Source organism: Echinops telfairi, unplaced genomic scaffold (assembly GCF_000313985.2).
Source record: "Echinops telfairi isolate 266 unplaced genomic scaffold, ASM31398v2 ScPeMD7_23;HRSCAF=83, whole genome shotgun sequence".
Classification (NCBI taxonomy): Eukaryota; Metazoa; Chordata; class Mammalia; order Afrosoricida; family Tenrecidae; genus Echinops; species Echinops telfairi.
Window position 1 is genome coordinate 43,232,912 of NW_022103920.1, and position 14,862 is coordinate 43,247,773.

The 14,862-nt window shown below is 42.0% G+C and overlaps 1 protein-coding gene across 1 annotated transcript in view; it reads right to left on the bottom strand.

Annotated features, from left to right (window-relative positions):
• The window catches only part of LOC101639308 (gamma-secretase activating protein), a 95,488-nt gene that overhangs the window by 54,596 nt on the left and 26,030 nt on the right, over positions 1-14,862 (bottom strand). Inside the window, exons 9-12 of the mRNA XM_045288948.1 lie at positions 10,282-10,386; positions 9,986-10,045; positions 8,266-8,309; positions 7,278-7,363 (exon numbers count right to left, since the gene is read on the bottom strand). Coding sequence (XP_045144883.1) covers positions 7,278-7,363; positions 8,266-8,309; positions 9,986-10,045; positions 10,282-10,386 — 295 coding nt within the window. The remainder of the gene's footprint in view (positions 1-7,277; positions 7,364-8,265; positions 8,310-9,985; positions 10,046-10,281; positions 10,387-14,862) is intronic.

The window sequence follows — 14,862 nt, forward strand, 5'->3', positions numbered from 1 at the left end:
AACTAGAGTACATAACATCATGATGCGAGGGAAAAGGATGGAACTCGTCAAAGGTTTCATTTACTTGCATCCATAATCAAAACTCATGGAGGCAGCAGTCAAGAACTCAAACAAGGTATTGCGCTGGGCAAATCTGAGCCAAAGGTGTCGTTAATGTGTTAAAAAGCCAAGCTGTCACTTTAAGGACTCAGGTGTACCTGTCTCAAGCAATGGTTTCTTCAATTGCCTCGTATGCATGACAAAGCTGTGTAATAATCAGGAAGGCCAGAGAAGAATTGGTGCATTTGATTTATAGTGCTGGTTTAAAATACTGAAAATACCATGGTCTGCCAGAAAAACAAATCTGTCATGGAATAAGCTGAAGCCTGAATGCTCCTTCGATCAGTGGCGACACTTACACTTTGCACACGTTTTATCAGGGAGCAGACCACGGACTTAGGCATAGGAGCAACTGTGAGGGCGGCACAAGACCGTGCAGTGTTTTTCGGTCTGTTGTGCGTGAGGTCGCTATGGTCAAAGGCACCTAACAACCCCAACAGACCCTGGAGAAGGACATCATGCGTGGTAACGCAGAGAGCAGATCTGATACAATGAACACTAATGACCAAAGACTTGGCAAGTTGCAGAATGATATGAAGAACATCATCCATGAAGAAAACAAAATGTCATTTAAAATATAATAAAAGAGAACAACAAAAAAAAAGATAGGAAAAAAGACCAAAGTGGATGTAATGGAGTGAAATTTCTTAATGTGGTTCTTCTATCGGAGTCTCTAACTCCCACCAAAGGATTGGGTGGGGCGATGCAAATAGTATATGTGTAACACTAATAGAAGGGATTGGTCCATTTCTGCCACCAGTCCTAGTGTGGAGAATCCTGGCTAAAGGGATGGGCCGTCTTTGAAGCAGCAGAGGCGGGAGAGACCCCCAAGGCTTTGGAAGACCATGTTCAAGACCTCTGCTTGCAGTGAGGAGGCTGAGGAGACCAGGTGCCTGAGCAAGTACTGCTGAGAGACTCGGAGGACGAGAGCCAGGACTGTGGCATACCTTGTCCTTAGCTGACCCAGGAGGAGGGAACATTGGGACACAGCGACAGAAGCACTAGCTTTCTGACCCGTGGAGGCAAAAGCCAAGGGACTTGTGACTCATAGCAGAGAACCCGAGAGAAACTTGGCTGCCCCTGTAAACTTCCCTAATAAACTCCCTTCATCCCGAGCACTGTCTGAGAGTCCTGTGTGGCCATGGCAATGAATGACCAAGCCCTGCATCGATGCAGAGAGGCCTGGGAGGAAAGGTTGGTCATAGCCTAGGTAAAGGATGGACCAGCAAGGCTTGTCTGGCCCCTGCCACGTGGCAATCGGAAGCCAAATGTATTCACCTCCATCACTGTTTATTGCAGTGGATGTCAGAACAGACTCTGAAACTTCCTCTTAAATGGTGAGGAGCTAAAGAAAATGGAAAAAATAATGAAGTGACAGAGCTGATCAGAAAGGGAGCTCAAGAAGACAGACTGCAGTATTCTAAGGAAATGTGCAAAACCCTAAAGCTAGAAAACGGAAAAGAAAACAACGCTCAACGTGGCTCAAGCTGAAAGAAATGAAGTGGAAACAAATCAAAGGTTAAGTTGAACTATTGAAAGATTCTACGGGAGATGAAAGGAATAAACGGAGTCGCTGCACTGGTTACTGCTCTGCCCTTTCAGGAGGTACCAGGTGCTCGAGAACTGAAGGCACTAAAGAAAGAAGTGTAAACTGCACTGAAAGCATTATGCAAAGTCCAGACCCCTAGGAATGGACGGAAGACCAGTCGAAATGTTCCAACAGCTGATGAAGCGCTGGCTGCCTTCACTCAACTACGCCGAGAACTCGGACAGGCAGCTTATCTGGCTAACCACGTGGAAGAGATCCATATTTTCCCATTCCAAAGAAAGGTGACCAAACAGCATGTGTAAACTATCTAACCATAACATGAATATAATATGCAAGTAAAATCTAGCGGAAGATCACTTAAAAACTGTTGCAATTCCATTTATGCTTAAAAATCAACTACTAAAGCTGAATATAAAATATCCTAATCAACTTAATCAAAAAGTCATAAACAATTACCAGATTCCATGACAATTCAAAAGGTGAAAGGACTACTATCACGTCTTCTAAAAGTTCCTGTGTCTGAACTTCTCTTAGCCAATGAATGTCCCAGAATGCCAGGCAGAGAAATTGAACTAGAAAATAAACAACAGTCACTACAGTTTTTTCTGTGGAAAATGGAAATTATCTGTTCATATGATGGTAATAGGCAACTAACAAAATTCGGAGACCAGAAAAAAAAACCTGTTGCAATCACACATGAAAAGAGAGTTACCAGAAAATCAAGCCACATTCAGAAGAGGAGTATCATTGCTGCTGTCAGATGGATCTGGACTTAAACCAGAACAATGCTTACTTGCGTTTTATTGACTATGCAAAGGCATTGTACTAGGTGGATCACAACAAACTATAGAGACCTTGAGAAGAATGTTAATTCCAGAACATAATTGTGCTCATGTTGAACCTGCCCACAGATCACGAGTCAGTCATTCAAACAGAGCAAGGGCATATGGCCGGGTTTAGAATCAGGAAAGGTGTGCATCAGGGTTTTATTCAATGAGTCTGCAGAGAAAGCCATCAGAGCTGCTAGGCTGTATGCAGACGAGTTCGGCATCCGCACTAGAGGAGGCTCAGTAACAGCCTTTCACATGCAGGTGGCATGGCCTTGTGTGTGGAAAGTGTGGTCACTTGAAGCATTTACTGATGCAAAGACTTATGAGTTTGAGTTTCCATTCCATGTAAAGAAAACAAACATCCCCACAACTGAGCAATAGGCAACACCATGATAAACAGGTAAGGAGCCCCGGTGGAGTCATGATTATGAGTTGGGCTTCAATCCTCCTTGTCGGCAGTTGGAAACCACCAGCAACTCCGCAGGAGAAAGACTGGGCTTTCTACTCCCGTCTCAGCAGTCACAGTCTCGGAAGCCCAGAGGGCTCGCTATGAATCGGCAAAGGCTCAAAGGCAGTGAGATGGCAAACAGAGACAAGACGGAATTTGTCAAGATTTCATTTTACTTGGATCCACAGTCAATGCTCATGGAAGCAGCAGTCAGGAAATCAAACGACAAACTCTACTGGGCAAGTCTGCTGCACAAGACCTCTGTAGTGTCAAAGGTCAAAGATGTCACTTGGAGGACTAAGGCCCTCCTGATCAAAGCCATAGCATTTCCAACCACCTCATATGCGTGTGAATAAGAGTCTGAAGAACTGATGCATTTGAAGTATGACGTTGGCACAGTCTGCCAGAAGAATAACTGTCTTAGAAGAGTACAGTCAGAACGCTTCTTACAAGTGAGGAGGGGAGATTTCCTCTCACATACTTTGGACATGGTATCAGGGGAGCCAGTTCTTGGAAAAGGATGCCATGCTTGATAAAAGGGGGTCCGTGAAGAAGACCTTCAAACAGAGGGACTGACACAGTGGCTTCATTAATGGGCTCAAAAAGAGCAAGGATGAGGAGGGGGCAGTATTTCCTCTGCTGTACGAAGGATCACTCTGCGTCAGAACAGAATTGACAGCACCTCACCGCAACACCCACAGCTCCTGACAGCTCTGATCAGGGCTACAAAAGATCTATCATGAAAAAACTGGGGCCTCAAATTCCTTGAAAAGAAACCCAGACTTATTGGACCAGTTGTGACTGGAGGACTCCTCAAGACTATTGTCCAGAGACGCTGAACAAAACCAATTCACTGTGGTCATCTTTTAGCTCAAGAACAGAAGGAGTATCACCCATGAGTGCTCTGCTCCTTTAAAACCATCTATATGAGCCTAACAGTCAGTGGTTATGGCGAGAGAGATTACTGGGTGAATGACAGGCAAGCATACTCGTGGGGCAGGAGGAAAGCAAAAAAATGTATAAATCTAGATATGTAATTATATCAATATAGGTGTATTTGCATATACATGAACATATACATAAACACACTAAGGAACAGATGGACATTGGGCCTCTACTAAAAGCTCACCTAAGTACAAGAACGGTTAGTTCTAATAATATGGTGCTGTATGATACTCACCTTCCTGACCTGATCACTGAAGACAAAAATGGGTACATTAGCAAATGTGGTGAAGAAAGCTGATGGTGCCTGGCTATTAAAAATATAGTGTATGGAGTCTTAAAGGCTTGTAGTTAAAAAAGTGACCATTGAGCAGAGAAGCAAAAAAGCCAACATGGAAGAAGCATACCAGCCTGTGTGATCATGAGGTGTCGATAGGAACAGGTATCAGAAGTTCAAAAACAAGCAATCAAATGGATGTGAAGGAGCGTGGACAAAGTGGAAAACCAAAGGCCACCTTCAAGATAACTGGACAGGCCCTCATGGTGGGGGATGAGGAAATCATAACTATAAAAATTATAACTATCCTCTGGTTCTTGAATATTTCCTCCCCTTACTAATAAGGCTTATGTTTCACCTCCTTAATACTGTTAGACTCATGTATGTTCAGGCATATGAGTAAGATCATTCGATGCAGGAATGCCAGGATGGATGACCCTATAGAAATAGCAATGGGAGTAATGATTTCCTAAGAATACGGGAAGACAGGGTGAGGAAGGTGGGGAAGGGGGAACTAAGAGCAATGATGACTGCATAACTCCACTCAAGGGGAGCAAATAACAGAGGTGGGGATATATCTATATCTATATTTATCTATATAGATATATATATAACAATTGTAGGTGGGGATATATCTATCTATATCTATATATATATATCTATATATATATATATATATATAAATGTTAGGGTTCTTTAGAGAAATAAAATCAGGACACTTAAGATTTTATATATATCTAGATCTAGATATATAGATAGGTCTATACAGTGAGAAGGGATATAACAGCTAATAGTTCACATAGCAGTACAGAGGGTTCAGTTCAACTCACTTCTGTGGAACAGTTAATATACTGGAAGCCCTTCAACTCACATGGGCTGCCAGGTCCAAGGTCAAGGAAGCAGAAAGCAGAGTCCTCCCTGGAGCAAGGCAAACAGAGTCTGCCCACAGGCATCAGAGAGCAGGGTAGGTCACCAACAGTCAGTATCTTGGGAACTTAACGAAGCAGGCCCAGATAGGATATCAATCGCAAGCAATGCGAGGCAACGAAATCCACCAGCCTCAAGCTCAAGTGATGTACGCACCAGCAGCGTGGTAAAACAGGTCTTGAAGGAACCTCAAGCTCTAGCCACAGGATCCACGGATTGACCTGGCCCACAGACAGTGTAACTCACAGGTTGAGGCAGAGAACTAGTATAGCACACTCTGATCACCAGAGAGCAAGAGAGAGAGGGGTGGGCCTTGCAGAGCCTTTTATCTCTTTGCCCTCCAATCAAATTGCAACCTGATTAATCCCACATGTTCCTATTGGCCAGGTTGGCACAATAAACCTACCTATCACAAATTACAATAGCATATTAATAACAATATATAACAATAACAATAAGGGTTCCTGGGGGGAAGGGTGGATATTTTGAGGAGAGGTACAAGGTACAGGAAGGGGATACAGAGGAGCTGATATCAAAGAGTTCAAAAAGAAAGAAAATGTTTTGAAACTAATTGTAGGAGCAATTGTACAACTGTGCTTGAACTGTTGCAATTATGGAATGTTGTGACATCTGTAGGAGCTCCCAGTAAAATGAGAAATTACAAAAATAAATAAATAAAAACAAAGATGGAAGTGTAAGGGAACAGAGATCATTAGAAATGGAACCAGAATTTAAAATAATGAGAAGGTTCACACATTGTGAAGAATGTTAACCAGTGCAGCTGAACTAAAATGCTAAACAAACTTGCATCAAAAATCCCCCCCCAAACAAAAGAAAACACAATAAAGCACCATTTAAATCTAACACTGTCCCATGGTCTGCAAAGCCCTACACAATCTGGCTGCTGCGTATCAACTTAGCTATTCCTCACAACGTTGCCCCATTTCCCTACTCTGCTTTGGCCATGCTGGTATATGTATATACTTCATGTATAACCATCAGGTCTCAGCTGAAATATTGCTTCTTTCCCTGAAACCCCAACATGGGATTATGTAGGGGCACAGTTAGTTGAGGCTGAGCTAGAATGAACAGGAAAATAGAGTTGAACTATGAACAAGTGAGAATGTGGATGGGGACATTCTCAGGACAGTACAAGATGGAATAAAAAGGAGAATGGACTGGCTGAAGGTTCTAGTATCTCCCATTAAACCTCCATTATATCATATCACAGCTTCCTGTACCTTGCACCTCTCCTCAAAATATCCTGATTCTATTTAAACATATGCATATGTTCATTTAGTGTCTAAAGTCCACATTACGTATCTTCAATATGAATACAAATTACGACGCTTTTGTTCATCATTGTATCCCTAACACTTAGCACACAGCAGGTACTCAATAAATGTTTATGGCTGGATAAATACCACAAAATTTGGTTTCAAAGGAATACAGTTTAAGCACAGGGGCTACTCAATTCATGTAGTAAATGTCTACTCAAGTTGGAATGTTAAAGACTATTATAAGACTTAGTTATTAGACTGGGCTGTCATAGATGATTACTCAGGTTAGTGATAAGCTTTTTTCACCAGATTCATTAATGTAATCAAATACTTCTGTTGTCTTCAATATGCATTTTTCCTCTCCATTTTCCTTACGTACACTCAACAACTAAGAGGCAGTGTCTGCTACTAACTTGACATCAGTAGGCAGATTAGAGTATGCATCTTGAAGCCAAGCACATGTCAGGAAACCTGACTCCGAGCGCACCACCATCACTAGGCGACATTTATTAAAAGATGGAGCCGGTGACAAAATGTACATTGACTAAATATAAATCCATCTCCTGTACTGAAACTATAACACGAATAATATCTACCACACAGCAACCTGCTGACGGTGTTACTACGATGGCAGATACACAAAATTATTGTAACACAAATGGACTTGATACACAATTGATGTATGGATTGTTATAAGAGCTGTAAGAGTCCCCAATAAAATTATTTATTGAAATTTTAAAAATAAATAAAAATAATAATAACATGAAATTATTGTGGAGAAGACACTTTGGCATATGAAAGTCCATATGATCACTTACGTGAGAATGTGGCTCTGCTATATTTCATTTTCCAGACCCCAAAAGTTAAGTGATGACTAAAATGTGTATAGTACTCAAGTTGGGGACACCGATGATGACTGTTCTACCTGTCTTGTTGGAGAAAACACACAGAGTCGGGTGTGTGGATAGTTTCTCTTGGTCCTGAAGATAATCACATCCAAAGTTGACAAGCCTAGGAACACAAAAGGTAAAAAAGAAATTTTTTTTTTTGCATTCAAAAATATTATCTAATAAAGGACATGAGTACCCACTAGAATATAGACACAAAAATGGAGACATACTCCTGAGAATTTTCAGAAGATGCTTCTATTTTCTGTTGAGAAATCCTATAAAACACTCCAGAACAGTTATTTTATTATTTTTTTAATCTGTATATAAATGGTGTGGCTCTAGCAACAGAACAGAACAGTGCTGCTTTCAAATTACAGATGTATAACTTTCGTTGATTTTGGGTAATGCATATACTATGTTTCAAAAATTACAACTGGATTTTCATAAAACATAGACTAAAGCTAATAAACTATGTAACCACTTAGGATTATCATTGCTTCCATTCAGGAAAACTTTTATTTCTTTGGGGCTCTGATGACCTTGTGTGCATTTCTTCAAAAGTGCCTACGTTTTTACTAGACGTAAAGGGCAAGAGGGCAGAGGTAGAAAAACCTCCCTTTTGGGCATAAAATGGAAATCAGGAAAAAGTAAGCAATAGACTCAGCTGGGCTACAGGCGGGTTGAGCAGTGACATCCTCTTTGATGGCAACGAGGAAAGGGCTTTCACCTTTGGGTCTAAATGCAGCCCAATCAAGTCCGTTCACTCGATTATACAGAGAAAAACAGCTTCGTGGGCCAAAGTGGAGATGCTGCACAGAAATAAATGGCTAAGAATAATCAATACCATTGACTTTATGAGTAAAAACAGCATGTGCTCATACTTGATAACAGTGTTTACAGTCCCTCTCGAGACTGGGAAGGTAAAAGAAGGCACATGCAAAGAGCATTTCAACACACCATGTTTAAACCCAATTATGTTGCCCATGTGTCGATCACAATTAATCCACTTTATGAGTCACTTACTTCAATCCTGAGTCATTTAATGATATGTCCAAGGGTGCTTCAAACTGTCAAAAATCCAGAGAAAACAAACCAAAAAAACGGATGTTAATTGTGGTAGTTACATAATTTCATGTCAACTTGATCAATAGGTCTAGGGGTGGAGTCTAGTCTGTCAATCTGATCACAGCCTGATGATGCCTCCTTGTGGGCCTGGACTCCTCATGAGGATTTTGGGAACTTGCTCTTTCCCGCTGGAGGCAGGCCACAGATTCTCTACTTCACTTTCTTGCTGTTGAGACACTCAGAGATTGGGAGACCTGCCCTGGAGCTGTTTCCACTGCCACTGGATCCACAAGACTTTGCACCCACTGGCCTGTGATCTTCCTGCATTTTGCATCATTGCATGTGCTGTGTTGAGTCTGAACAAGGATTTATGGACTAGTAATGATCTTATCGCTAATATCGGACTTATGGACTAGATCTGGACTGAGCTGGGATGTTTTCCTAATATACAATTACTCACTGATATAAAGCTCTTCCTTATACATATATGAGTGTCATAAAATTTGTTTCTCTAGTCAACCTGGCCTGAAACATTAATGAATAAATGATGGTCCTGAAAACCGGAGGCAGTCTGGCCATGCTGTGCCTGTCTAATGATGAATAGTCTACTGAACCACCATTACCCTCAGCACCGAAAGTCTCTGAAGTTTACATACCATCACAAGCTGCTATAGATGAAGGAGCTTCAAAAACTTTATGGAAAATTAAATTTTAAAATAATGGAGTTTTTCCATAGACTTTTGGAGTGCCTTCATATTTATTTCTCAAAAAGCTAACACTTGGCAAACTTTGTCTTGGATTTGACTATCATAAACACATCGTATAACACACCAATTGACAGTGGTAGCCTTCTATAAGACACCCAACAAAACACGTTGACATCGATTATAGAACTAGGTCAAACTGCCCCTGCGGGTTTCTGAGGCTGTAATAATATACAGGCATAGAAAGCCTCATCTTTTTCCAAAATAGCAGTTGGTGGTTTTGAACTGCTGACTAGTTAGCAGCCCAACACAGAACCCACTGTGCCACCAGGGCTCCTTTTATAAGACACAGCAGGGGGAAGGGGGGAGCTCCTTTGTGAATGCATAAGAAAGGGGCAGGTAAATATAAAATCCCCCAGGTGATTGCATGAGGTCCATCTGAACATTAGTTCAATAGGAGCCCTTGTCAAGTACAAGTGACAAGCTGCTACTCATCATAGATACAGGTGTTAGTGATGACACATTACAAGGGTACCACTCTGCACTGCAAACTGTCCCAGACAGAGGCTAGACTTTTGTTATGCAAACTATACTCTCTCACTGACTTCTTCCCTTAGTCTCAAATCCACCATCTTCACAAGCCTTTTAGGGTCAAAGAACTTGCAGGTTTACAAAGCTACCTACTGCAGACCATATCTATTGCCTGATACTAATCCCACCCTTGTACTCATCCCTCTGCGGTCAGGCACTCGTTACTCAAGAGAATCCCTGAATGTGCTCGTCTCGTCACCCACATTCACTGCACTTGCTGTCGAGTGGTACCCACGAGACGGCCAGCGTTATGTCACTTGCTCCTGCAACAAATGACTAACTCAACATCAAGAATGTGAAAATTCTCTTTTGACAGCTGCTCTCTTTTAAAAGGGGACAGTTTGTGAGAGGATTTCCTGTAGGCTAATTACTCCTGGACTTACCATCAGCGTGAAGTTCTCAGGCACACTGAACTGGATGCATTTTAAGATACTCCTTGATTTCTAAAAGAGAACCTAATTAGAATGAATGATACGCTACCAAAAAGCAATAAAAATTATAGTTTAAAAAAAAGCTAGAAAATACCAAACTGTACTAAAAAACATTTTCATTATTTTTCACAACATTTAATTGACTGCCCTTCCCCAATAAAAACACAATGGTGTTTTTTTAAGCCACAGTAAGCCAAAAATAATAATCATCATCAAATGTCTTAGAAGGCCAGAGGAGCAGTTGTTACCTTTAGGTCAATGTAGTACAGTCTCTGTTCTAGCATATCCCACTGAGCCCAGACAAAATCCTCAGCGACTCTGTCTCTTGGGAGATGGCCAGGGTTTCTAATTACCTAAAGAGACAAAAAGGTTTTGCAACATAAATATTTTTAAATACAGAACAAGTTTGAATCATTATTATGTTCATTTTACATCTTTATAGTTTGTGGAAATAACTCTATGTTGATTTTTACCAGTCCCTCTCACACCCAACACACAAACACACACACACAGGCACCCTTGCCAGAAAAGCTTAATGGCAACATTTCATGATTTGTCCTTCCCAAACACTCTCTAATGTATCATTTTATTCTTGTACTTAATTTAACAGACAGGCACGGCCACATCTACCACAAATCAACAGCTTGGTGAATAGGAGATGCTGCGCTTCCTGTTCTTGACATGACCCACTCAATCAGTCCCTGCAGGCCAGAGGCCTTCCTGACCACAGATAGAGGCTGTGGTGCCAAGAGAAAATGCAAGCCTGAAAGGGGAGTCCTGGATAACGACCCAAGCCATGTGGTTTGGGGCATGTTTCTCAGCTCCGACAGTGCTTTGAAGTTACACATAAGGTTTCCTTAGCTTTGTGTCTTCACCAGTGGATGTGATGATGTTACCAATCTCTCAGCATGACCTAAGTACTCATTCGGCAAGACCAGACGTGAGCATTCCTTCGGTACAAAGCCTTCTCTCACCTCACCACTTAGACAGCAGGATTCCATGGCTTTTTTGGGGGGCCTCCTCTACAGTTACATTTGATGCACATGCTAAGTCTCCCCAGGGAGTATGCACCCTCCTATAGAGCCATTGTATTCCTGGGGATTTGCATTCTTTCTATGTAATGCTATTCCAGGAAGACTTGTTCAAAAGAAGAAATATGAAATAAAAGATGTAAGAGAAAATTGCCAAAGACATTATAAATGGAAAACAGAATTTTAGAATCCAAATAGATGGCAGAAGCCATCTAACTCAATCCCTTTACTTTATAGATGAGAAAACTAAGGCCCAGAGTGATTCGTTAGCTATAACTTGTTCAGCCAAGACCAAGAAGACTGGTCCTCTTATACCCAGTCCGGGCCCTTTCGGGAGGTTAGCAGACAAAATAGCTTGACAGAAGGAGTCAAGCATTGGCTTTCCTCAAAAAAAAGGACATGGATCGTGAGACACAAAGCACTAACTCACACAGGGGGAGGGTACTGTTCATGTCTCCACGGGAAAGGCAGAAAGGGACAGACCTCAACCTGGGGCGCCAAGCCTCAAGGACATGAAGCAGCGAATTAACAGAAAGGACTGTGGGGCCGGCCCCAGTCCCAGCTACCTGGACACCCTCCCCAGAAGAATGCACTACAGAGGCCAGCACTGAAGATGCAGTGCAGGGAGAGTGGCGGGTCTGCTCAGACTACACAGGGGAAAACAGAGAGAAAGAGAGAGAGAGAGAGAGAGAGAAAGAGAGAGAGAGAGAGAGAGAGAGAGAGAGCCGCAACCTGGCCCACCACGCCTCGAGGACGACATTCCTGCTGAGAGTAGCCAAGGCACAGAGGACCGTGAGGCCAACTCCACCAGGAGACACGACACCCCCTCACTGACCACAGGGCTACAGGGGACAGCACTGGAGACACAGAGTGGGACTTGTGCCCGGTCTGACCCCACAGCACTGGACCGAGACACGAAGGTTGCGCAGCAGAATAGCAAGGGAAGTAAAACAATGAAGGCCTTGAGGAATCCCGAAAACAGACCTCAGAATCGGCAGGCAGGGCATGGCACTTCACCAGCCATAACTGGAAAACACTCAGAAGGGTCAGCAGACAGACATGGAACTATTTGTAGGGTTGGGGGTCTTGGGGTGTTGTTGTGTTTGTTTGTTTTTCCTTTTTTTCATGTCTATCCATATAGGATAAGTAGTATAACTGATCCCAATGAGAAAACAGCATGACCGAGGGCTCTAGAGAGACATGGGAGAGGAGGAGGTGGGAGGAAGGGAGGGGGAAGCCAACAAACCCAGGGTCAACGGAACAAGAAGAGATTTAAAATTGATGGCAATGGGGCTTGATCAAGTGCAATGTATCCTACAGAAAGTACTGAGAGTCAAATGAAGGTCAAACATGATAGTGGAACAGGAGGAAAAAGAAATAGAGGGAAGAATTGGGAGGCAAAAGACAACTATAGAGGCATGAATTTAGGCATGCACATATGTAAATACATTAATATAACATATATTTAAATGTTAAGCATTAAGGTAGCAGACAGGCATTGGGTCTCTACTCAAGTACTCTCTCAATGAAAGAACCCTTTGTTCTAATAACCTGGCATTCTGTGATGCTCACCTTCCCAGCAGGATTGCTGAAGTAAAAATGGGTGCATAAACAAATGTGGTGAAGAAAGCTGATGGTGCCTGGCTATTAAAAGATATAGCGTCTGGGTTCTTAAAGGCTTGAAGCTAAACAAGAGGCCATCTAGCAGGGAAGCAACAAAGCCCACATGAAAGAAGCACACTAGCCTGTGTGATCACAAGGTGTTGACAAGATAAGGTATTAGGCATCAGAAGACCCAAAACAAACAAATATATTGATGCAAATGATGGGGTTGGATTGGCGACCCAAAGCCCATTTGTAGATAATTGAACATTCCCTCACAGAAGGGTCACAAGGAAAGAATGAGACAACCAGGGTACAGCACAGCACCAACATAGCACACAACATTCCTCTAATTCAGTGGTTCTCAACCTTCCTAATGCTACAACCCTTTAATACAGTTTCTCATGTTGTGGTGACCCCAACCATAAAGTTATTTTTGTTGCTAATTCATAACTGTAACTTTGCTACTGTGATGAATTGGGCGACCTCTGTGAAAGGGTCGCTCGACCCCCAAAAGGGTTGTGACTCACAGGTTGAGAACCACAGCTCTAGTTCTTTAATGCTTCCTCCTCCCCACCATCATGACTCCAGTTCTAGCTCACAAATCCTGCAGGACTGGAGCATGTACAGTGGTACACATAAGAGCTCTCAACACATGGAATCCAGGTCAGATAAACCCCTCAGGAACAGCAAGGGGAGTAGTGATACCATGAGGGTAGAGGGAAGGTGGTGGGCAAAGGGGGAGAAACTAGGAACCAACTACAATGGCACACAATCTCCACCCCTCCACCGCTTCCAGGGGGATGGATAACATGGACGAAGGGGACAGCAGTCAGTGTACGATATGAAACTAATAATAATTTATAAATATCAGGGGTCCATAAGGGTGGGAGGGTGGGGGAGGGAGGCGGGGAAAGAGCAGCTGATACCAAGGGCTCAAACAGAAAGAAAACATTTTGAAAATGATGACGGCAACATATGTACAAATGTGCTTGATATAACTGGTGTATGAATTGTTATAAGAGCTGTAAGAGCCCCCAATAAAATGATTTATTTATAAAAAGGAAAAGAATAGGCTTTCCTTAAAGTGCTTGTGAAATAGAAGTGGTCTGCATTAGGATAGCTGAATCACAACTGAGAGAGGTTGAAGAAGCAAAGTGAGCAATAGAATAGTTCAGATACAGGTAAAGGATCTTTTCACTACAGCTCTCCTCTAAATTCTCACTTCTGGCTTTCTGTTTCTCTCTTTGCTCTCTGACCTCATCCCCTTCTGACACCTGGCTCAGGCCAACCACTGGCGAGCTAGAGCCCCAGCTTCATGCTTTCCCTGCTGGGCCTATTGATTTGAGGCCTTCAAAAGTAGACACATAATTAATAAATGAGACTTTTCATTTTTATTTTTATTTTTCTACACAAGTCTTCAAAGACAATTGCTTTGCTTAATAAAGGCTACTATTTACAAAGTGACAGAAATTATTTTTAATATCACAAAAATATCAAGACAAATAAGCCAAAGGAAAAAACAGAAATATATGTAAGCACTTTTTAGAAAAGCAAATTCAAACAGCCCACACACATAGTAACAGGTGCTCAAGCTCACTAAAAGAGTAGTAAGTACCAACTTACATCTATCAATATTGGAAACAGGTTTTTTGTTTTTATTGTTACAGATATTTTATTGGGGGCTCTTATAGCTCTTATAACAATCCATACATACATCCATTGTCAAGCACATGAAGAAGGTTTTTAAAAAGAGCACTTACTGTATATACTCGAGTATAAGCCAACCTGAATATCAGCCAAGGCACCTAATTTTACCACACAAAGTGCATTAAAAATGTGCTGAAAAACTCGGCTTTTACTGGAGTATGTACAGAACATTTATTACTGTAAAGGGAAGAGGTACTCTTATATATTGATTGTAAAACTGAATTATTTTTAAATATTTGGACAGCCACCTGGAAAAATTTGTTGACATGTAAAAAATAGCTATCAACCCAACAATCTATCCCTAAGGATTTAGTCTTAAGAAATAGACATACTGTGGTAGTTACATAATCTTGTGTCAATTTGTGATTTGAGAGTGGAGGCGCTAAGGAGATAAATAGCTTGGGAGACATTGCAGCTGATAAGACACATGGAACTACACTAGTGCCCTGAGCTGGAGAAGCCACATGGACCTACCCTGATGCAATC